The sequence below is a fragment of the Amborella trichopoda genome, chromosome 2, assembly GCF_054954075.1.
Source record: "Amborella trichopoda isolate Santa Cruz 75 chromosome 2, AtrichopodaSantaCruz75HAP2 v2.0, whole genome shotgun sequence".
Lineage (NCBI taxonomy): Eukaryota > Viridiplantae > Streptophyta > Magnoliopsida > Amborellales > Amborellaceae > Amborella > Amborella trichopoda.
The window spans coordinates 12,436,008-12,458,835 of NC_142337.1; the positions used below are offsets into that span (position 1 = coordinate 12,436,008).

The 22,828-nt window shown below is 34.0% G+C and overlaps 1 protein-coding gene across 1 annotated transcript in view; it reads left to right on the forward strand.

Annotated features, from left to right (window-relative positions):
• The window catches only part of LOC18448044 (DEA(D/H)-box RNA helicase family protein), a 28,795-nt gene extending 26,060 nt beyond the window's left edge, over nt 1-2,735 (forward strand). Inside the window, exons 9-11 of the mRNA XM_020675938.2 lie at nt 25-356; nt 1,893-1,985; nt 2,143-2,735. Of these exons, the coding sequence (XP_020531597.1) occupies nt 25-356; nt 1,893-1,985; nt 2,143-2,349 (632 nt within the window). The 3' untranslated portion in view covers nt 2,350-2,735. The remainder of the gene's footprint in view (nt 1-24; nt 357-1,892; nt 1,986-2,142) is intronic.
• Nucleotides 2,736-22,828: the final 20,093 nt, after the last annotated feature.

Genomic DNA, 22,828 nt, shown 5'->3' on the forward strand with positions numbered 1-22,828 from the left:
ATGAATAATTCTTGGTCAATGCAGGATACGGAGCAAATATGAATTACAATCCTGGGTATGGTGGTGGAACATATTCTCAACTTGGTGGCTATGGAGGATATGGTGGGGGAGGATATGGTGGGGGTATGTACAATACGTACAGAGGAGGCTATGGTTCTGGGATGTATGGAGGTGGAATGTATAACAATGGATATGGAGGACAGATGGGTGGATACGGAGGACAGATGGGTGGTTATGGGATGGGCATGGGTGGATATGGGATGGGCATGGGTGGTCCATATGGTAACCATGATCCAAATGACCCAAATGGGGGCCCTGCATCACCCCCAAGCTTTTGGATTTCCGTCCTTCGTGCGGTAAGGCTGTTATTCTGATCTCTGCTGCCAGATTTGGTACTTCTTATATGAATTCTTTATCACATATCTGATCATCTTATGATGATTATCCAATAGGATACCTTTAGTTTCAAACATCTTTTAATAATTCGTAGTTGATTATAATATTCCTAGTCGGATACACCTTGCTAGTCGTTTCCATGATGTAATAGTATCTGTCTTTCAAAGGCGTTCACATGGTTGAGCATTGTGTAGTGAAAAGAACATGTGGCTTGTTATTGCAAGGAATGGGAATTCATGGAAGAAGAATCTTTGGCCACTATGGTAAGGAGGCCAGATGGGAAAGTTGGATCTCGGTTATTGGTTTCGCTCTCATCTTGAACCTCAATTTTCCTGTTTTGGTGCTTAATGTCAACCATGGTTCGTCAAAAAGAATGGTGTTGCCTTCCTCTTAGGAACACGGTCTCCTCAGGTTAGGTATCAAAGTATTGTTTTAGGAACAAGACTCTCCCAAGGTCCACGAGTAATATCATGATTGGACGATCTAAGGTGCTCAGGTTTTGTTTGACGCTTTCAGACCTTTTATAACACTATTTTTTTACAACCTTTTACATCATAGGTTTTCATGTGCTTGATATTCAATGAGACGGAAACAGTTGACCATCTTCTGCTCATCCTTTATCCAGTTGTACCTTCAATATGGTCTCCAATGTTACAAGCTTTGACTTGCAGTGGGCGACTCCTTGGGGCCGTGGTTGGCTTGATTTTGACTCCTGTCCATTTAGATGCTACATTTTTATGCTTGGGCATATTCTGAAGCATTTGGAGAAAGATACAACTAAATTTTCAGATGGGATAAATCTTCCATAGTGAGTTCAAGGGGGATCATTTGTAGGAGAATGATTTCCTATGCCTTTGTTGATTTTGAGTTCAAGGGGTTCAATGCAGTGGACCTGTTTTGTGGGGGTGAAGGCACGTGGTTCTCTCATGCCTGACTATCCTTAGGTCTACAATTTGATAGATGTTCTTTTGGTAAGCCTGTTCTAGCAGGGTTGGAGGGTTACTTTGGGGATCCCTAAAGGGAGATGCTTATATCTTTTATGTGGAAGCATTGGGGATGCATGACACCGCTGTGCTTAGCTTAGTGTTCTTGTCGCTAATCAATCTCAGATCCCTTCTTTGTGTAAGGCTGGCCTTAATGTTATCCAATATGCACTGGAGGAGTCACTAGCTCCGTGGGCAGTGGTGCATTTTAGGGGTGGACATGTTAGTCATGTGCTGTGAAGCCAGTCTTGTTCTTGCGTGTTTTGTAGGAACCAACAAGGAATCACTTACTCCTTGTTCTTTGTCTTCTTTGTAAAATATTCAGGACTGTAAAAATTGTTAAAATTTGTGGATCATGAATGAGGGATGCTTTTGTGTGTGCTTTTAATTGAATTCGTTGTCTTTGCCTCTCATCCTGCTTTTGATTTTCAGATGCATGAATGAGGGATGCTTCTGTACGTGCTTTTAATTGAATTTGTTGTCTTTGCCTCTCATCCTACTTTTGATTTTCAGATGCATGGTGTTGTAGACTTTTTTGGCCGAATTGCTCTTCTTATTGATCAGAATACCCATGCCTTCCACATGTTCATGTCTGCACTCCTTCAGGTGATTCTTCATTTTTCGTTTTCTTTATCAATACTTCACTTATTTCCAAGTTTTTTTTGTTAATGTGTTCAACTTGTTTGCTTGTTTTCAAGTTTTAACTTGTCTTTATGCCCCACTCCCCCGCCCTTTTCCTTCCTCTTCCAAATGTCTGTTGCAGTTGTTTGATCGCTCAGGGGTACTGTACGGTGAGCTTGCGAGATTTGTTTTGAGATTGCTCGGGATTAAAACAAAGCCAAGGAAATCCATTCAACCTGGCCCTCAGGGAGCACTTCCTGGCCTCAATGCTCATGGAAACAACTCTACTGAAGCACCCAAATCCAACTATAAAGCACTCGAGGCTGTTTGGGAAAATGAAAACAAGTAAGTTGATTTCAAAATTTCAACTTTAGCAGCTGTAGGTGGTCGATCAAGGGGCAAGAATCGTTCAATGAAGTATGGATCTAGCTAAGGTTCGCGTATCACACGGTGGTCTTCACTTGAATTGTTAACCTATGAGCAAAAGGAGATGCGAGGCACTGGTGTTTCGAGGACTTGGTCTTTTGTTGTTTTGAGAAGAGAATGGGTGGTGTGTTAGTGTGTGTTGCGTTCTTGAAAGTTGTATGCCATAAATGTTGGTATTCATGGTGACCCATAGCATTCTATGTAAAATAATTGTTCCTTTTACAACTGTAGTAGAAAAGGAGGAAGATAATGTAAGCTGCGAGTTGCTTGTCAATAAACCTTGCCCAAGCTATTATTAGTTGGGGGAAAGTAGTTTGTGCATCAGGGAACGTATTTTCGTAGTAGCATCTTGTGGTACATTAGACATCCATTTTGTAGATGAATGTTAAAAGGTGGTGGCCCAACGAAAACATAGAATTGATGATGTTAAAATTAGGAAAAAATATCTTCATACTTCTTATTTTTAGGTTTTATTTTCATAATAGACTAAAGGTTTTAAAAAATATCTTGAGGTATAAAAATTGTAGATTTTATTTTTGATAAGCCTTTGGGCTAATTTAAATATATTTTTTAAGCTAAACAAATATAAAAAGACATACTTGTTCTAAAAGCTATCTTTTCAAACTTTTAGAGAGAGAAAATGGTTGAGATTATTGAGTGGAGATAAAGAGGTGTTTGGAGAAATATGGGAGGGGAGAGAGTGAGACATAAATAGAGGGAAGTTTGAGGTGTATGAGTGAATAGAAAGAAAAGATTAGATTTAGATTGAACATGTCTTTTTCATATTTATGTAGGTTAAAAAATATGTTTAAATTGGCTAAGGGTTAGAAGATATAGAGATATTTTTTTAAAATTATATATATATATATATATAAAGCACTTTTAGATCCCCGTTTTAAGGAAAAAATAACACCGGTGGCTGACCAAATCCTATCCGTATTAAAACCGAACCATAACAATGGCAGATTTGGCTTCGTCCAACGCGGTTAGCACCTCCATCGCCTTGGCCAAGATTATGCTGAAATTTTCACCAATGAATAGATGTTTTTGCGGTTTTGGGGTGGATTTTTCGGCCTGTTTTCATGGGCTTGCAGTTAAGGTTTCACCCTAATTTCGGTTATCGTGAAGTTTCGCATGGTTTTTTTTGCTAGTTTTTAGAGGCTGGAATTTTGGGCCTCTGGTTTTCCTGGCAAGTTTTCGCCGGAAATAGGCAATTTTTCGGTGATTTGATGGGTTATGTATTGTCTAGCGGTTGGGGGATTTGTATATTGTAAGCTATTTCGGGCTTGGGATTAGTGAACAAGGGGCATTTGTTTTCCGTGTGAACAACAAGAAAACAAGAACTTGGTTAGTAATAAAACACTTGGAGTTGGATGTTTATGTAGAGAGTTGTATGGAGGTGGATTGGTGCCGTTTGTATAGAGCTTAGGCCCTAAAAAATCAAATTAGAGCCTTCCTTCAAATGGCGCCGAGAAATGTGTTTCACACTGGAAATATCTGTTAGTCTTAAAACATATTTTTATATTTATTTATAAAGTTTAAAGCTTCAAACATATTGTAGATCGATAAATCTATGAAAACTTAAAAATCTTGAAAATTGATGATCCAAAAATGTATTACAAAATACACTATTTCCAAAACTTGAAATCCATTTGTTTCTTATGTCCATGGATAATGTCGAGATGATCAACTTGAGGATATTTGGGCATCAAAACATTCTCTTATAGTTAAATTTTTGAGATAGGCTCTAATTTGATTGTCTAGAGCGTCGGCTCTATATAAATTTTTTCTCAAAAATGCAATAGGGAGAGCATATTTCATTAATACAAAAAACACCCCATATTAAATCTATGGAAAAGCATAAAAAAGTGTATTTCGCTGATTTTTATAATGAAGAATCTAGCAAATGACTTGCGCCAATGTTTAAAAAAATAGATCGGTGACTCAAATTGGTCACACCCATACCGTTGTCGAATCGGTGGATCAGATCAGAATAATCGGTGGAATTGGTAATTTTTGTCCCAAATTTTAAAAAATAAAAATAATTCAAGAAAAAATTGTTCATCATTTTATTTTTCGCTTGACTCGATGAAAAATTGGTCGGAAGTAATTAAGAATCTGTCAGACACGGTGAAGAATCATCAGAATCGACGGTTCCACAAAAAGATAAGCGAGTCTATTATTCTGAATTGACTAAATCCTAGTCTTTTACTAGATCCGGGACGTTCATGGTGACTCCCAATTCGTATCACCCGATTTAGGATTGGGTCACTGATTTTTAAATCATTGGTTTGGCCTCGAGTCATCTGCTAAAATGCTAATGTTAGCATCAAAAACTAAAGAAAAAAAGATTAAAAATTACCAAATGCTTTTAACGTATATATTATAAGTGTCAACCAATGGCCTTAATTCAATCTGGGCCGATCTAATGGTTACGATCTCATTTTATATTTGAATTTTTAGTTTTTTTTCTACAAATCCAAATCACTTAAAATTGTAGGCGTTTATTCTTCTCATCAATGCATACATAATAAAATATAAAAAAAGTAATTCAAAAATAAAATACCTCCAAAATTATTCAGGGGTATTTTGGTTAATTTATATTTTGTGAATTATTTTTTTATATTTTTATTAGATTATTGTATGTTTGAAAAATAGGCGTTCCAAATTACAAATGATTTTGATTTGTACAAAAAAAATGATGAAAATTCAAACATGAAAAGAGATTACGACCATCAGATCAGCTTAGATTCAATCTGGGTCGTTAGTTGACACTATTGTTGTCAGCCCGTGGGTTGACATGATCATTGCCATATATATATATATATATATATATACCACTTTGCGCCAGGATCTACAGCACTGTCGTTTGTCGATTTTGACGACTTTTTATTTATTGGATTTTATGTTTTCAGGTTTTCAGGATTATTTGAAAGATTATGATTAGGAATTATAACAGGTATGTAAACAGCAAGCTGTTGTACTGTATTAATGATTGTAAAATTCGATAGTAATTTAGACAGAATAATAAGATTCCTATGAACGGGACTATTGAGATATCAAGTACTATCCACTGGGCATAACTAGTGTTGCCTATCTTAATATTAAATAAAATTTTAAATTGCATAATAAGCAGACATAAAATTTTACTATTCAGGCAGATAGAGAATCACACTAGCAAACTTTATTTATAATCTCATATGTTTACAATGTTTACAAGATGAAAACAAGGAGAAAGAAAGTTAATTACAGAGAAATAAAAACAGAGAGGAAATAGAAGGATAGTACATGAAACAGGGAAATAAAACAGAGAGGAAATAGATCAGAGATATATTTTAGAACAGGAGACTTACTGAGCACATAAACAGTAACTGGAAAATAGTTTCCAGTGATGCGGGCAGTATGAAGGTAAATCTTGGATATTACAATCACACATAAGTATAGAGTGAGGTAAGAGAGAACCTGGTTGAGCTATGAGGGCGAAGATAGCTTCAGATAGGAACGGTATGAACTGTTGCAGAGGTTTGCACAGGTGTATGATGGCAGAGGTTTGGTTGTGATAACAGGGTTGTTGAGGTTCAAGGTTCAGAGGTATGGTTCAAGTGCAGAGGCTCAGTCGAGGTAATAGTCGAGGTAACAGGGTTACAGAAGTCTGTAGCTTGGTAGAGGTAACAGGGTTACAGAAGTCTGTGGCTTGGTAGAGGTAACAGGGTTACAGAAGTCTGTGAGGTTTCAGGAGGCTCAGAGGGTTTTGAAGGCTAGACGGCTCAGAGGTTTTCAGAAGACTCAGAGGTTTCAGAAGGCTTAGGCTTCGGAGGTAGGCTTTGAAGTTTGAGGATAGGAGAAGAGGGGAGAAGTTAGGCCCTGTCCTCAAGACGAGAAGGGGTTTCCCTTTTAAAAGGCTTGAAGGGAATCCTTTAGGCTCAGATGGACCAGCTGGCAAAGCATAGTCGGCAAGAGAAGACAAAAGAGAGAGGGTGTCGGCAGAATACAACAAAGGAGAGAGGACCGAGTGTCGGCAGGATGCGACAAAGGAGAGAGGACAGAGTGTCGGCAAGATGCGACAAAGGAGGGAGAGAGAGACGCTAGTGGACAAAAGTAAGAGCATAAGAGGATGCCCTTTGTACAAGAAGACAAAAATAAAAAAGTAAAAGCATCTATGTACAGTGGCTCTTTTGGCCTTATTACAAGTGGAGTACAGTGTTTGCTGTCGGTGGTGGGACCCTTGTTTGTCCCATATGATGTCTTGTCATTATCGCTTATTGCTTCTGGATGGTGATGTCATGGATGATAAATTCATGGTCTCTGACTGAATTCTTCTGGATCATCCTCTTCCGGATCCGTCTCTTCTGGATCTGTTTCTTCTGGATCCTTCTGACTGAGTTGGAGGTACCTATTGGTGTGCAATGGGGAAGACTGAACTGTTTTTTCGGAAGATGTGGGTTTTCTTCCTGCTTCAGCAAAGATTTCTTTCATTTGTTTTTCCAGTTCTTCTTTGGAGGCATGTGGGTTGGTTTGCAGCATATTTCGAAGGTAGGTTGGAAAGTCAAAAGAAGTGTTTGGAGTATTTGGGTTTTCCTGGTATATAGGTGTTTTAGGTGGTATTCTTTTTGGAGTGGCTTTGGTGAGATCCATTTGAAAGATATCCCACCATTTCACAGAGATGGTTTTTCCCAAGCGTGGGATGTATGTATAATCATTGGAAGTATTGGGTGATATGGTATAGTCCCATTTCATAATCCAAGGGATTTGATACAGGGCCATGAAGTAAAGGTGAGTGTCAACTGAATTATTGCTATTATTATATTGTATAAATTGCTCCTGCAACTCCTTAAAAGCAGGAGGTAAAATCATAGCAGTTGATCCCCACATGAAATACCAGTTTTGAAACCAAGTGGGGAACCTTTCAAAAATTGGTAGCCGGAACTGTAAATACCAGCTATGAGTATTGTTAATGTTTTGATAATAGAAAAATTTGTGCCAAGCTTCTATGTACTCAGCATATTTGAAATATTTATAAGAAAATTCAGAATTTTGTAATTTCTTTCCTTGTGCGGGATTAGAACTCCACTCAGTATAAGGAAGAAGCTTCTTTATCTGCACTTTGGAATAGGCTATGATTCGGGTATTCTGTTGAAAGTAGTGGACAACAGAGATAGACCCTGTTTCCATTAGAATGGCTTCATAATATTCTCGGGTCTTAACCCCATTGATAGGATTAAGATGATTTAGTAGGTATAATGGTGCAAGCTTGCTTGGATCCATGTGAACCTGATGTTCATCAATGGTAATGTCCATCAGAAAGGCTCTTTCAATGTATTCTGATCTTGGAGTGTTGGTAGGAAGAGTGGATTTTGACTGGGCTGGTGAAAATGTAGGAATTGAAGTTCGTGCTTCTGGGTATGTAATTTGATGAACTGGGGATTGAGATGGTGAGCGAATATTCAGGGGTGAAGGTTCCCCTTCATATGGAACTAAAGAATGCATGGGTTGTTTTCCCCGGCGAGTATTGCCTCGGGAGCCCATATTTAAGGATGAAAGATCCTTATCAGATAGATTATCTTGGAATAATTGAAGTGCAAGTGAAAGTGGTGATTTGTCGTTGGCGTCAGTGTTGCCCCCCTGCAAAAATTCACGGGTCAGAAAATCGGGTAAAGAATTAGAAGACCCGGGAAGATGTTCAATAGAGAAGTCGAAGGCAGAGAGAATAGCCTGCCATCGGGCAAATATTTGTTTAGAAATCAAGTTTTTGACATCTTTTTGCATAATATCTTTGGCTGCTTTACAATCAGTGCGTATGAGAAAATGTTGGTTTAAAATATCACTTTGAAATTTTGTAACACAATGAACAATGGCTAATAATTCTTTTTTGACCATTGAGTAATTTAATTGGGTGGAATTCCAAGCCTTTGATGTATAGCGTAATAATTGTTCTTTGGAATCAATTTGTTGTTTTAATATGCCACCAAGTCCTTTATCAGAGGCATCACATTCAATGATTTTAAAAGCAGTAGTATGTGGAAGAGTGAGGCATTCAAGGGTTTTGACCTTACTCTTTATTACCTGTATTGCTCTTGTATGAATGTCAGACCAAGGAGGAGGATTCTTCTTGAGTCTATCATATAATGGTTTAGAATCCAATGCAAGGTTAGGATAAAAATCACTAACATAATTGAGGCATCCTAAAAACCTTTGTAATTCAGTTTTATCGAGAATCTTATCAGGAAATTTATCAGCAAAAGCTATAGATCTGTCTATTGGGATAATAGTGCCATGGTGGATCATGTGTCCTAAAAACCTGATATTGGTTTGAAAAAGTGTAATCTTTTTGGCAGAAACAACTAGACCTGCCTGGCTTACAGCATGGATAAAAGTATTGATATGTTTAATTTGTTGGTATATGGATTCGGAGAAGATTAAAACATCATCAATATAGACTATCATGAAATGGTAATAAGAGTTGAATACGTCATTCATTATTTTTTGAAATTCTGATGGTGCATTTTTTAAACCGAAAGGCATTACATTCCATTCGTATTGACCAAATGGAACATTAAATGCAGTTTTATATTTATCTTGTTCTTGGATCTGGATTTGCCAGTATCCTGATTTCATATCAAATTTTGAAAATATACATGCTTGAGCAATTCTATCTAATAAATCTTTTTTATTTGGAATTGGGTATCTTATCCATTTTAACACTTTATTTAATGATTTATAATTTATAACTAGTCTAGGAACTCCTCTTTCTTTTTCAGCATTTTTATTAACATAAAAAGCTGCACAACTCCAAGGTGAAGAACTTGGTCGTATGAGCTTTCTCTGTAGGAGTTCTGCTATTTCTTTTCGACACATTTCCAACAAAATAGTATTCATTTGTATTGGTCTAGCTTTAGTAGGGATTTGGCTTTCAGTGAAGTTTGATTCATATGGTAAGCTTATACTATGTTTTTTCCTATCCCAAAAAGCATTAGGATGTTCGCTACATATTGATGTTTCGATCTGTTTTTGTATTGATTGAATTCTGTGTTGTATTGAAGGAGTTTGTATTTGTTCTTCAATTACCTTATATTTAACTTCCTGTTTAAGTGTGCAAAGAAATTTTTCTTTGTCTTGTAATTGGCTTTTGACATTATTTAATTCTTTTAATTTAGGTTTATGTATGAAGTTGAAATGTATTGGAATATTTTGAATTGTTGATGAAATCCCTGTTTCATCAATGGTTATCGGATAGAGTAATGTTAGGAATGGAACTCCTAAGATTACTGATTGGCTTAATCCTTAACCATGATAAATGGTGTATCAATACATTGATGATTATTACATACATAGGCATTAGATAATTTATATTTGATAAATAACCTACTGCCATCTGCTGTATTTAATATATGAGTAGTTTTATCAAAATATTTTGAAGGTACAAGTCCTTCATTTATACAATTGAGGTCAGCTCCTGAGTCTATAAGAGCTGATGTTTCAAAACTATAATTTTTGGCAACAATGATTTTCACTTGGACAAACCATTTTTGTACAACTATCTTATTTATCAAATTAACTGAAGGAATTGGTATTGTTAATTCTTTTGAGGATTCAATAGTCTCTATTGGATCAATAGTCTCTATTGGATTATCGGTGATCAAATTATTAAATTCTATTTCGTCTGTCTCAGAATCCTGTTGAGACATTTGTTGTAATTCTAATATTTGAATTCTTCCTTTCAATTGTACTATTTCAGTTTTTATTTCTTTAATCTCTTTTTTGAGATCATAGATTGTAGGTTCTTTTTGGGAAGTATGTTGATCACTTACTCTTTTGATAATGGCAGAAAAATTATATTCATCTGGATTTTTAATAATAGGTGATTTTGATTTATTCTTGGTAATATTGATAAATTGGGTAATGATAGCTCTTTTTTCATCAGGATCAGTTATTTTATCTATAATATCGAGAATAAAATTATCTTCCTGAGTAAGTGTATGAACATTATGTTGGGGTAATGGACACCTACAATCCTCTGAGGAGTCTGTATTGGTTTCAGTGGAAGAACTATCTGTTTCTATAAAATCAAGGTCATTACTATCTATGTCTTCTATATAAGATTCACTAGAAGTAGAGGAGGAAGAATCATAAGAAATTATATTTTTTAATTTTGATTTGGTTGTATCATCTAAATTTAATGATTCTATTTTCTTTTTTAATTTACATTGGTGTTTATAATGTCCTATTTTACCACACTTATAACATACTGGGAGTTTTTTTTTCTTTTTCTTTGTATTTGGGGAAAATTTATTAATTAATTTCCTCTTTGACTTTTTATAGTATTCTTTATCCTTATTCTTTCTCTTGGTTTTATATTTTTCTTTTTTGTATTTTTTCTTCTTCTTTTTGATATAATCCGGCATATTTTTTCTATCTAAGTAATAGCCAAATTGCTCACAGAAATCTCCAAGTTCTTTTTTCTTGGTGAGCTTTTGTTTATCTATTTGTCTTTTTAATTTCATATCGGTGCATAGGGCTAGGCCTTCTGCACATATTTCTGCGGAGAGTTCTCCGAGTGTATATGATGAATATACTATTATTCCATTATGTTTCTTGCGAAGTCTTTCTTTGACTTTTTCTGCAAATAGATATGGAAGACCAGCTATAAATTTTTCCTTCCAATGATCTAGCTGGCAGTCTTCTCGTATTAAAAGTTTTGAGAAAAATACATCTTTATACCATTTATAATGGGACAAAGTAGGACAGCGTAAGTTAGAGAGCAGATCTTCTGATCTTGCTGCTAGTAATGAGGTACTGCCTACAAAACGTAAAGTGATTGTATATATCAGGGTATTGATAGCATCACTTTCTGTATATATAACTTCTTGGTTTTGTTCATTTCTTCCTGTCCATTGTCTAGTATTGTTTAGAATTCTTTGTTTGGTATCATCATCCACATAAAAATCCCACCATCCTCTTAGCCATCCTGTAAATCCATTTACTATTGCTTTGGCAACTTCTTGATCATGGTTGCCTGCCATTTTATTTGCAGAGGCATACATGGTCATATGTCTCATAACATCTAATATTTTTAATTCAGATAGTCCATCAATTTGCCAGTTGACTATTGATCTTCCAGAATAAGATACTGCCTGTTGTATTGAATTTTCTTCCATTTGAATATCAACAGGAGTAGGTCTCTTATGATAGGGTAAGGCTGTTATGGGTTTCCAATATTTTCCATAAGCTATTTTATTGATGGTGTCCATAAGAGGTGTAGTATCCATAAATGCTTTTTCCTGATTTTGGATTGTATCCTCTATTATGGGTTCTTCTTCTGTGAGCATCATTGTTTCATGCTCAGGTATGACAGCTTTTCCTTTGTCGGAAGACTCAGGTATTTGGGAAGTGATGGTTGGTGGAGGAATATTGATTTGAGATAAAGGTACTCCTTTCAAATCTAGTTGGGATAGTTTTGAAATTAATTGATCCATAAGTGATTTATTATTTTCTCCAATGTGGAATTTATTTTTATTCAACTTAGGAGGTGGTTTGAATAATACTGATTTAGGAATGGGAGATATAGTAGGTGTTTCCTTGGATACTATCCGCTCTATTCGTTCAGTTTGTTTTCCAAGAGATTGTAGATATAGGTTTGTATAATTATTTTGTTCTACAATATGAGGTATGTATTCCTGTTTTTTATTAATTTCTTTTGGTATGGCTTTGTATGGGGTAGCCACTATATCATAGAAAGATGAGGAGTGTACAGGCTCATTCTTTTTGGGAATACCTGCTTTAAGTATAATACTTTTCTCTGGTGGGTGTATACTAGCTGTTGTAGTATCATCAGTACTTATATATGTCTTTTCTTCTATTGTCTGAATCTTATCGAATGAGGGAATAGTAATATTTTTTTCTAAACACATATCTCTTAACCAATGGAAAAATCCTATATTTAATCTTTCTTTGTGTAGAAATTTATTATATTTTTTATGTAGTAATTTCAGTAGTCTAGGTGGCTGAAACCTTTTTAAATACCATTCTCGGATATTTTTATTTTCTTCTGATAAATAATCTTTTTTAATAAAAGCTCTATTTATTTTTCTTTGTTTCCTTTCTAGCTTGGCTGCTAGATAGGCTGCTATATATTCTTCTGAATATTGATTATTGTTCATATCATCCTCAAGCTGTAATGTACAAACTTGGAAGTCTTGTAATTCTTCTATACTGGGTTCAGTATTAGAAGTTGTGGGATGAGGTTTTGATGTATATGTTGGAATTACAATATGATCTCTAGTTCTATGTGTTCCTTGAAATTGTATATTTGAATTGGATGAACTAGATGAATTGGATGAAGACATTTGATTAGGAGGAGGTAATATAATAACATTTGGGTTGTGAGAAATTGATTTTCTACTTGGTATGTTGTGTTTACTATTTCTCTTCCTATTTATCTCAATATCATCTTGTACTTGTAAATTTGTATTTTGAAATTGTATTTCTACATTTCCATCTGTATGTTCTATGATATGATTGGGAATATGATGTTGAGGAATTTCTTGTGGTTGATTGGTATTTTGTAATGCCCATGATTGAGGTAGAATTATATTTGACCATTTTATGGTTTTTGGAACTATCATATTAGATTTTTCTATATTTGTTTGGAACAAAATTGTTTGATCTTTTTGATCAAGTTTTAAGGTATTAGGACTTAATGTATTCAGGACCTTATAGTATATTCTATAGATTATAGCAAGATTTTGTGAACCACGGACCATATTGAATCCATGTGTTTTGAGATTTATTGTCAATATATTTAGGATATTGGGGTCGGTTAAAGAAACAGAAAAATTAGGAAAACAGTTAAAATAAATTGGACCGCTATAAAGGCTGGATTCAACTATGCCTAGTAGAGAGTCGGTGAATATATTGTGTCTTGTATCTCTTAGGCATACAAGCATAGAAGTGTTCAACCCTAATCGGGTCAAAGGTTTTACGGCTATTTGAATGAGGCCAATGTGTAAATATTTGTAATTATTTTCTTTATGTTTTTCTATTACTTTTTTCGAGAGTAGGTGAAAGTCTTCTTGATGTTGTGTTACTGATAGACTTTCTTCTACAGTCTTGATGGCATAACCCATCTTAAGTTTAAATGATCCTTTATTATAGACATCATGAATTGGTACCTTAGGAATATTCCAATTTTGAATATTTTTCTCAATATCATTTATAATAATTTGTTCTTTATTCTTAACTCTCAGTTTTGAAGATGAAAGTACAGTTTTACCAGTAAGATTCTTTATGAGATTTGCCATCCGTAGGTTGCGGATAATGACAATCTGGACATTCAGTGGCCTTAGCTTTTTTCTCTAAGCGGCTCTCCTGGCCTTGGCGGTACTTTTCGCATCGACGTTCACTTGTCTCTTGTCTTAACTCTCAGACCAACTTTCTTGGTGGTCAATCTCACTTGGTTTCTTATAGTAAAATGTATCTTTCTCTTAACTTATGGAGTGAAAAGAACAGTTTTACAAATTCTGCAGTTGTAACTGTTTGCACAGTTCCACTGTGGAATAGTTCTACTGTTGTAATTTGTTTTGACAGTTTATATATATATGGTTAAATCTTACAACAGCTAGCTAGTTTGAATAGTATAAATGTGGAATGGGAGCCGTCAAACGTTCATCATGCGGTTCAGAATGCACATCACTATTTTAATTTTAATTTTTTATAAAACGCCTACATTTATCATGCGGTTCATAATGCACATATATATATATATATATATATATATATATATATATATATATATATATATATAATATTATGCTTTTTCCTTTCCCAAAAAGCATTGGGATGTTCACTACATATAGACGTTTCTATTTGTTGTTGAATTGATTGAATCTTTTATTGAATCAAAAGTTCTTGTATTTGTTCTTCTATATACTTATATTTAATTTCTTGTTTTAAAGTACAGAGAAAATTTTCTTTATTTTGTAACTGACTTTTTACATTATTAATTTCTTTTAGTTTTGGTTTATGAATGAATTCAAAGTGTATTGGTACATTTTGATAATTCGAAGATATTCCTGTTTGATCTATTGATAAAGGATATAGAAGTGTAAGAAATGGGACTCCAAGTATAACTGCTTAGCTTAGTCCTTTGACCATAATAAATGGTGTATTAATACATTGATGGTTGTTACAGACAGAAGCATTAGATAATTTATAATTGATAAAGAGTTTACTGTTATTTGCTGTATTTAATATTTGAGTTGTCTTATCAAAATATTTGGAAGGTACTAAGCCTTCGTTGATGCAATTAAGGTCAGCCCCTGAATCTATTAAGCTGAGGTTTCGAAACTATAATCCTTTGCTACAATTATCTTGACTTGAACAAACCATTTTTGAATCATAATTTTATCTATTAAATTAACAGAAGGAATTGTTACCACGTGAGGTTTGGCTTCCGAAGTTTCTGGTATATCTGCTGGTGGATCTGGCTCATATCTCATGAGCTGATCAAATTCTATTTCTTCTATATCAGTCTCGGGTTGAGATATTTGTTGTAATTCTAGAGTTTTGATCCTATTTTTTAATTGATATACTTCTTTTTTGACCTCTTTGATTTCTTGTTTTAAATATGAAATTGAAGGTTCTTTTTGTTGAGAAGTATGCTGTTCACTTACTCTTTTCATGATAGAAGTAAAATTGTATTCATCAGGTGTTTTATTGATTGAAGGTGTTTTTGCTTTTGTTTTGGTTAATGTAATAAATTTAGTAATTACAGATCTTTTTTCCTCTGGATCTGTAATTTTCTCAATAATATCTAATATTAAATTATCTTCTTGAGTAAGCATATGAAGATTATGTGTAGGTATAAGACAACTACAAGTAGTGTCTTTCATTTGATTTGATGATTCTGCGTCTGTTGAGGAGTCTGAGGAATCAGATGATGCTCCAAAAAGAACTAGAACCAATCATAGAGGATATTATCCAAAACCAAGAAAATGCTTTTATGGATACCACACCTGTTGATATAAACAGAATAGCCTATGGTAAAACTTGGAAACCAATTACAGCTTTACCATATCACAAAAGACCGACACCTGTTGATGTCCAACTTGAAGAAGATGCTATACAACAAGTTGTGTCATACTCAGGAAGAACAATAGTTAATTGGACAATAGATGGCTTATCTGAACTAAAAATATTAGATGTCATGAAACACATGACAATGTTTGCTTCTGCAAACAAAATGGCAGGAAATCCAAACCAAGAGGTTGCTAAAGCAATAGTTAATGGATTCACTGGTTGGTTAAGAGGATGGTGGGATTTTTATGTTGATGATGAAACCAAAAATAGAATCCTGACTAATACAAGACAATGGACCGTCAGGAATGAACAAAATCAAGAATTAATTTATATTAAAAGTGATGCAGTAAACACCTTAATATATACCATTACACTTCATTTTGTAGGAAGTACAACATTATTAGCAGCAAGATCAGAAGATCTGCTCTCTAATCTTCGTTGTCCTACATTATCTCATTACAAATGGTATAAGGATGTCTTTTTTTCAAGATTATTAATAAGAGAAGACTGTCAACTAAACCACTGGAAAGAAAAATTTATTACTGGTCTACCTTATTTATTTGCAGAAAAAGTCAAAGATAGACTTAGAAAGAAACATAATGGAATTATAGTATATTCAGCATATACACTTGGAGAACTCTCAGCAGAAATATGTGCTGAAGGATTAGCTTTATGTACTGATCTTAAACTCAAAAGACAGTTAGATAAACAACAAATTACCAAGAGAAAAGAACTTGGTGATTTCTGTGAACAATTTGGATATTATTTAGATAGGAAAAATATGCCTGAAAAATTATATAAGAAAAAGAAAAAATACAAAAAAGACAAATATAAATCCAAATCAAATAAAGTACATAAACAATATAAAAAATCTAAGAAAAAGTTTATAAACAAATTCTCTCCAAATACAAAGAATAAAAAGAAGCTTCCAGTATGTTATAAATGTGGAAAGGTTTGTCATTACAAACACCAATGCAAATTAAAAAAGAAAATAGAATCATTACATTTAGATGATTCAATTAAATAAAAAATATATAACATAATTAATTATGATTCCATATCTTCAGATTCCACTGAATCACATATAGAACATATTCAAGATGATGACCTTTTATGGACAGAATCATCTGATTCCTCAGACTCCTCAACAGACGCAGAATCATCAAATCAAATGAAAGACACTACTTGTAGGTGTCTTATACCTACACATAATCTTCATATGCTTACTCAAGAAGATAATTTAATATTAGATATTATTGAGAAAATTACAGATCCAGAGGAAAAAAGATCTGTAATTACTAAATTTATTACATTAACCAAAACAAAAGCAAAAACACCTTCAATCAATAAAACACCTGATGAATACAATTTTGCTTCTATCATGAAAAGAGTAAGTGAACAGCATACTTCTCAACAAAAAGAACCTTCAATTTCAGATTTAAAACAAGAAATCAAAGAGGTCAAAAAAGAAATATATCAATTAAAAAATAGGATCAAAACTCTAGAATTACAACAAATATCTCAACCCGAGACTGATACAGAAGAAATAGAATTTGATCAGCTCATGAGATATGAGCCAGATCCACCAGCAGATATACCAGAAACTTCGGAAGCCAAACCTCACGTGGTAACAATTCCTTCTGTTAATTTAATAGATAAAATTATGATTCAAAAATGGTTTGTTCAAGTCAAGATAATTGTAGCAAAGGATTATAGTTTCGAAACCTCAGCCTTAATAGATTCAGGGGCTGACCTTAATTGCATCAACGAAGGCCTAGTACCTTCCAAATATTTTGATAAGACAACTCAAATATTAAATACAGCAAATGACAGTAAACCCTTTATCAATTATAAATTATCTAATGCTTATGTCTGTAACAACCATCAATATATTAATACACCATTTATCATGGTCAAAGGACTAAGCCAAGCAGTTATACTTGGAGTCCCATTTCTTACACTTCTATATCCTTTATCAATAGATCAAACAGGAATATCTTCAAATTATCAAAATGTACCAATACACTTTGAATTCATTCATAAACCAAAACTAAAAGAAATTAATAATGTAAAAAGTCAGTTACAAAATAAAGAAAAATTTCTCTGTACTTTAAAACAAGAAATTAAATATAAGTATATAGAAGAACAAATACAAGAACTTTCGATTCAATAAAAGATTCAATTCAACAACAAATAGAAACGTCTATATGTAGTGAACATCCCAATGCTTTTTGGGAAAGGAAAAAACATAGTATTAGTCTACCATATGAACAAGGATTTGATGAAAACAAATACCTACAAAAGCTAGACCAATACAAATGAATACTACCTTATTAGACATGTGTAAAAAAGAAATAGATGAACTCCAAATAAAAAAGTTAATAGGACCAAGCTCTTCACCTTGGAGTTGTGCAGCTTTTTATGTAAATAAAAATGCTGAAAAAGAAAGAGGCGTCCCTCGATTAGTCATAAACTATAAACCTCTTAATAAAGTTTTAAGATGGATTCGATATCTTATCCCAAATAAGAAATATTTATTAGATAGAGTAGCCAATGCTTGTATCTTTTCCAAATTCGATATGAAATCTGGATATTGGCAGATACGAATCCAAGAACAAGATAAATATAAAACAACATTTAATGTACCATTTGGACAATATGAATGGAATGTAATGCCATTTGGTTTGAAAAATGCTCCATCAGAATTTCAAAAAATAATGAATGATGTATTCAATGCTTATTATCAATTCATGATAGTTTATATTGATGATGTCTTGATCTTCTCTGAATCAATCGATCAGCATATCAAACATATTAATACTTTTATAAATGCAGTCCAGAATGCTGGATTAGTTGTATCGACAAAAAAGATAACTTTATTTAAAACCAATATTAGGTTTTTAGGACATATGATTCACCATGGCACAATTATCCCCATAGATAGATCCATACAGTTTGCTGACAAATTCCTTGATCAGATACTTGATAAAAAAGAACTTCAAAGGTTCTTAGGATGTTTACATTATGTAAGTGATTTCTATCCTAATCTTGCCATAGATGCGAAACCTTTACATGATAGATTAAAAAAGAATCCTCCACCTTGGACAAATATTCATACTAAAGCAGTTCTATTAAGTAAACAAAGTCAAAACACTTGTTTGCCTTTCTCTTCCTCATCCTACTGCTTTCAAGATAATAGAATGTGATGCCTAAAAAATAGGATTGGGTGGTATTCTCAAACAACGCATCGATAATCAGAAAAAACTACTCAGGTATACTTCTAAAGCCTGGAATCCAACTCAACAAAACTATTCTATGGTCAAAAAAGAATTATTAGCCATTGTTCATTGTGTTACAAAATTCCAGAGTGATATTCTCAATTAACAATTTCTCATACGAACTGATTGTAAAGCCGCCAAAGATATTCTGCAAAAAGATGTTCAAAATCTAGTTTCCAAACAAATATTTGCCCACTGGCAAGCTATCCTGTCCGCTTTTGATTTCACTATTGAACACCTTCCCGGGTCTTCCAATTCTCTTCCTGATTTCCTTACCCGTGAATTTTTGCAGGGGGCAACACTGACTCCAACGACGAAGAATCACCACTTTCACTTGCACTATAGCTCTTTGAAGCTAATAAAAATAATACTACTCTATCATCTTCGCCTAATTCCATGGGTTCTCATAGCAATTCTCGCAACGACAAACGCCCAATGAATATAATACCCTTCGAAGGTGAATTCCCGCCTTTGGCAACTCTTTCACCTTCCAATTCTCTTATTCACCAAATTACTTACCCTGATGCTAATACTTCTACTCCTGCTTATTCTCAAGCACAATCCAAATCCAATCAAAGGCCTAATTTTCCTAGGTCTTCATACGTTGAACGAGCCTACCTTATGGCCATTACCATTGACGACCATCACATAAATACAGACCCCATCAAACTTGCTCCATTATATTTGATAAATCATTTAAACCCAACCAATGGAGTCAAAACCAGAAAATATTATGAAGCAATTCTTATGGAAACATGATCCATATCTGTTGTCCATTACTACCAACAGAATACTCGAACCATAGCTTACTCCAAAGTCCAAATTAAGAAACTACTCTCTTATGATGAGTGGGGATACAATCCTGCTCAAGGAAAGCAATTGCACAACCCCGATTTTTCATACAAATATTACAAATATGCCGAATACATAGAGGCTTGGCATAAAATATTTTATTACCAAAATCCAAACAATACTCATAGCTGGTATATTCAGTTTCGATTACCTGTTTTCGAACGCTTCCCCAACTGGTTTAAAAACTGGTTTTTAATTTGGGGATCAACCACTTCAATTTTACCACCTGCTTTCCAAAAAGTGCAGGAACAATTTGTAAAATTCAATAATAACAATAATGATATTGATAATCACCTTTACTTTGTGGCTCTATATCAACTCCCATGGATTATGAAATGGGAATATACTATCTCTGTCAATAATACAGCCGACCATACCTACATTCCTAGACTGGGCAAAACCATCTCAGTCAAGTGGTGGGATATCTTTAATATGGATCTCACAACCATAGTTCCCAAGAGAATACCTCCACAAAAACCTATATATCACCCAAGTCCAAGTGACCATAATACAGCCAATACTTCATTTGATTTTCCTACATATTTCCGAAATATGCTCCAATCTAACCCCAATGCTTCCAAAGAAATGCTAGAACAACAAATGAAAGAGATTTTTGCAGAAGCAGGAAGGAAACCGATTTCATCAGACGAAACCGTACAATCCTCACCTTTGCACACCAACCAATATTTGCAACTCGACGAAGCAGATTCAGAAGAAGAAACAGATCCAGAAGAAGAAGATCCAGATGAGTTTAGCCAAAGACCCTAACAAATACTCCATCATACCTTACCAACAGAAGCCACCGACATACTGTATAAAGATGCCCTGTCACCATCACCACCGACAGAAAAAGACAAGAAGCCATTGTTCACAGATGCCTTTACTGTGGCCACTTCCATAAGAAGACAAGAAGCCACTGTTCACAGATACTTTTACTGTGGCCACTTTCATAAGAAACAAACAAGTCACTGTACATGATGCTCTTTTAAGCATCATCTTTTCTCTTTTTTGTTTTTTACTTTTACTTTATGTCTTCTTCGGTTCTACTTTAGTCCTCTCTCCCTTTCGGTCTCATCACTCCTTTGCTTTATCCCGAAGCAATCTCCTCTATATAAGGAGGCTCCCTCTCATTCCTCAGGCAGGTCGCAAGTCTCTTAAGCAACCCATTCTGCAGGGCGAAAGTCTTCCCGAGCTCCTTCAGCTCCACTCTTCTGCTCTCTCCCTCTCTCTGCTCTCTCTTTTTCTCTGCTCCCCCTTCTTCTCTCTCTTCTGCCCGAAGATATTTCATCAAGCTATCCTGACCTCATAGCTTCGTACCTCACTTGACTTACCAGGTTCTATCTCTCCTCCTTATCTTTATATAACAACATGTGTGATTGTAATCTGAATTCTCTTCCTTCCTATTGCCCTCAACACTAAAAACTATTTTCCAGTTATTGCATATGTAAACTGTACGTGTATTCTTACCTTTTGTATTAGTTTGTATATCAGTTTTAATACATTTTGTCATAATTTGTAATAGTTTTTATATCAGTTTGAATACAGTTTATATCAGAAACGTGTATTATTACATGTTATAAAGAATGAAATATTATGCAATTTAAAATATTATTTAGTCTTAAAATAGGAGATTTCAACCACACACAGTGGTTAGTCATTGATATATCAATTGTACCTTTTATATGCATAGTTCTTTTCTGTCTAAATTTTTACAAAATTCTACAAGAAATAGTCAAATATAACAGTTTAATCTTCACATATTTATTATAAACAAATACATAATTTTTACTAGAGATCTCGGCGCGTTTTGGTATATATATATATGAAAGATACTATAAAATGGCTATAGGACAAAATGAATAGTGATTTCGCCTACCTTCATTGTATTCTAAAATTCATTGCACGATCACAGTTGCCAATAGTGTTTCAATTTTTATAAATCGAAATGATCCGAAATTTGAAGAATCTATTCATAAAAAATTAGAGAATCTAATAAAAATATAAAAAAATATTTTGTAAAATATTTCGCTATATATATTGCTATATATGAGCAGTGATCCAATGAAACTGTTGTATCATAGTATAATGCAACAACATTTCAAGAAAACCATGTTTGTGGCATTTGTATGCCCCGAAGATTTGCACACACACTCTCTTCATCTCAATAATCAATCCCAAAAAAAAAAAATCAATTTGAACCCTAGATATGGTCAAAATGAATCCCTTCCAAAAACGAATCTAGACCATTCGTTTTGTGAATTTCAAGATCTTAGCCTTATAAACTCAAAATCATTGTTTTATTTTTTTAAATTGTTCATCTAATGATAATTAAGCTATCCAAAAAAATTGGAAATGAAAAAACCCTTCTAAAGCCTAGATCTAAGCATCTCACCAAAATAAACGGCCTATGTTAATTGGGCTAAAAAAATAATTTCTAGGTTGTGTTTTCAAATTTTTTTTTTATAATTAATAAACAAAAAGAGTGTATATTTCAAAATTTGGATCAAACAAATGGTCATAAGATGGTTTCAAAGGTTATTGTATCATATTACTATACAATAGTTGCATGAAATCATTGCTCTGATATAAGATATATATAAAATCAGTACATGGTAATTGAGTAACTCGATCGAATATAAAAACAGTGGTTCTTATTTAGGCTTTACCTTTAGCTGCGAGTAACTTGGCCAGAGTCTAAAAAAAAAATGGTTCCTATTTAAGCTTACCTTCAAATGTGCTTACCTTTTATAGTATTTTAGAGAAAAAAAAGAAGAAGCTATTCCTATCATTTAAAAAGGAAAGGTCCATAATTATTGTTTTAGCTTCTTCACGATCATCGTGATAAGAGGATCGGCAGCCTAGATGGACGATCCACAACCATGCCGCATTGACATGGATCAATCTCTAGAAAACTGGATCGTCAGGGTGAACTGGCTATTTAGGAAAGCGGTCGAAGCCGGCAATTCGCCGATCTGGAATTTAGTCGAGAAAAATAATCAATAAAAAAAAAAAAACAATTGAGAACATTAAAGAAAAAAAAAATTTGTGAACCGATGAGCTGCTAACGGAAAGAATCCAAAACTTGATATATAAGGGAAATTGTACATCTTTGTGAAATGCATTTTAGATCAGGCGAATTCGGAAGGTATTTTCGAAAAGATTGACAAAGGGTAAAGTTTCTATAAGGCCTAGGCTCTA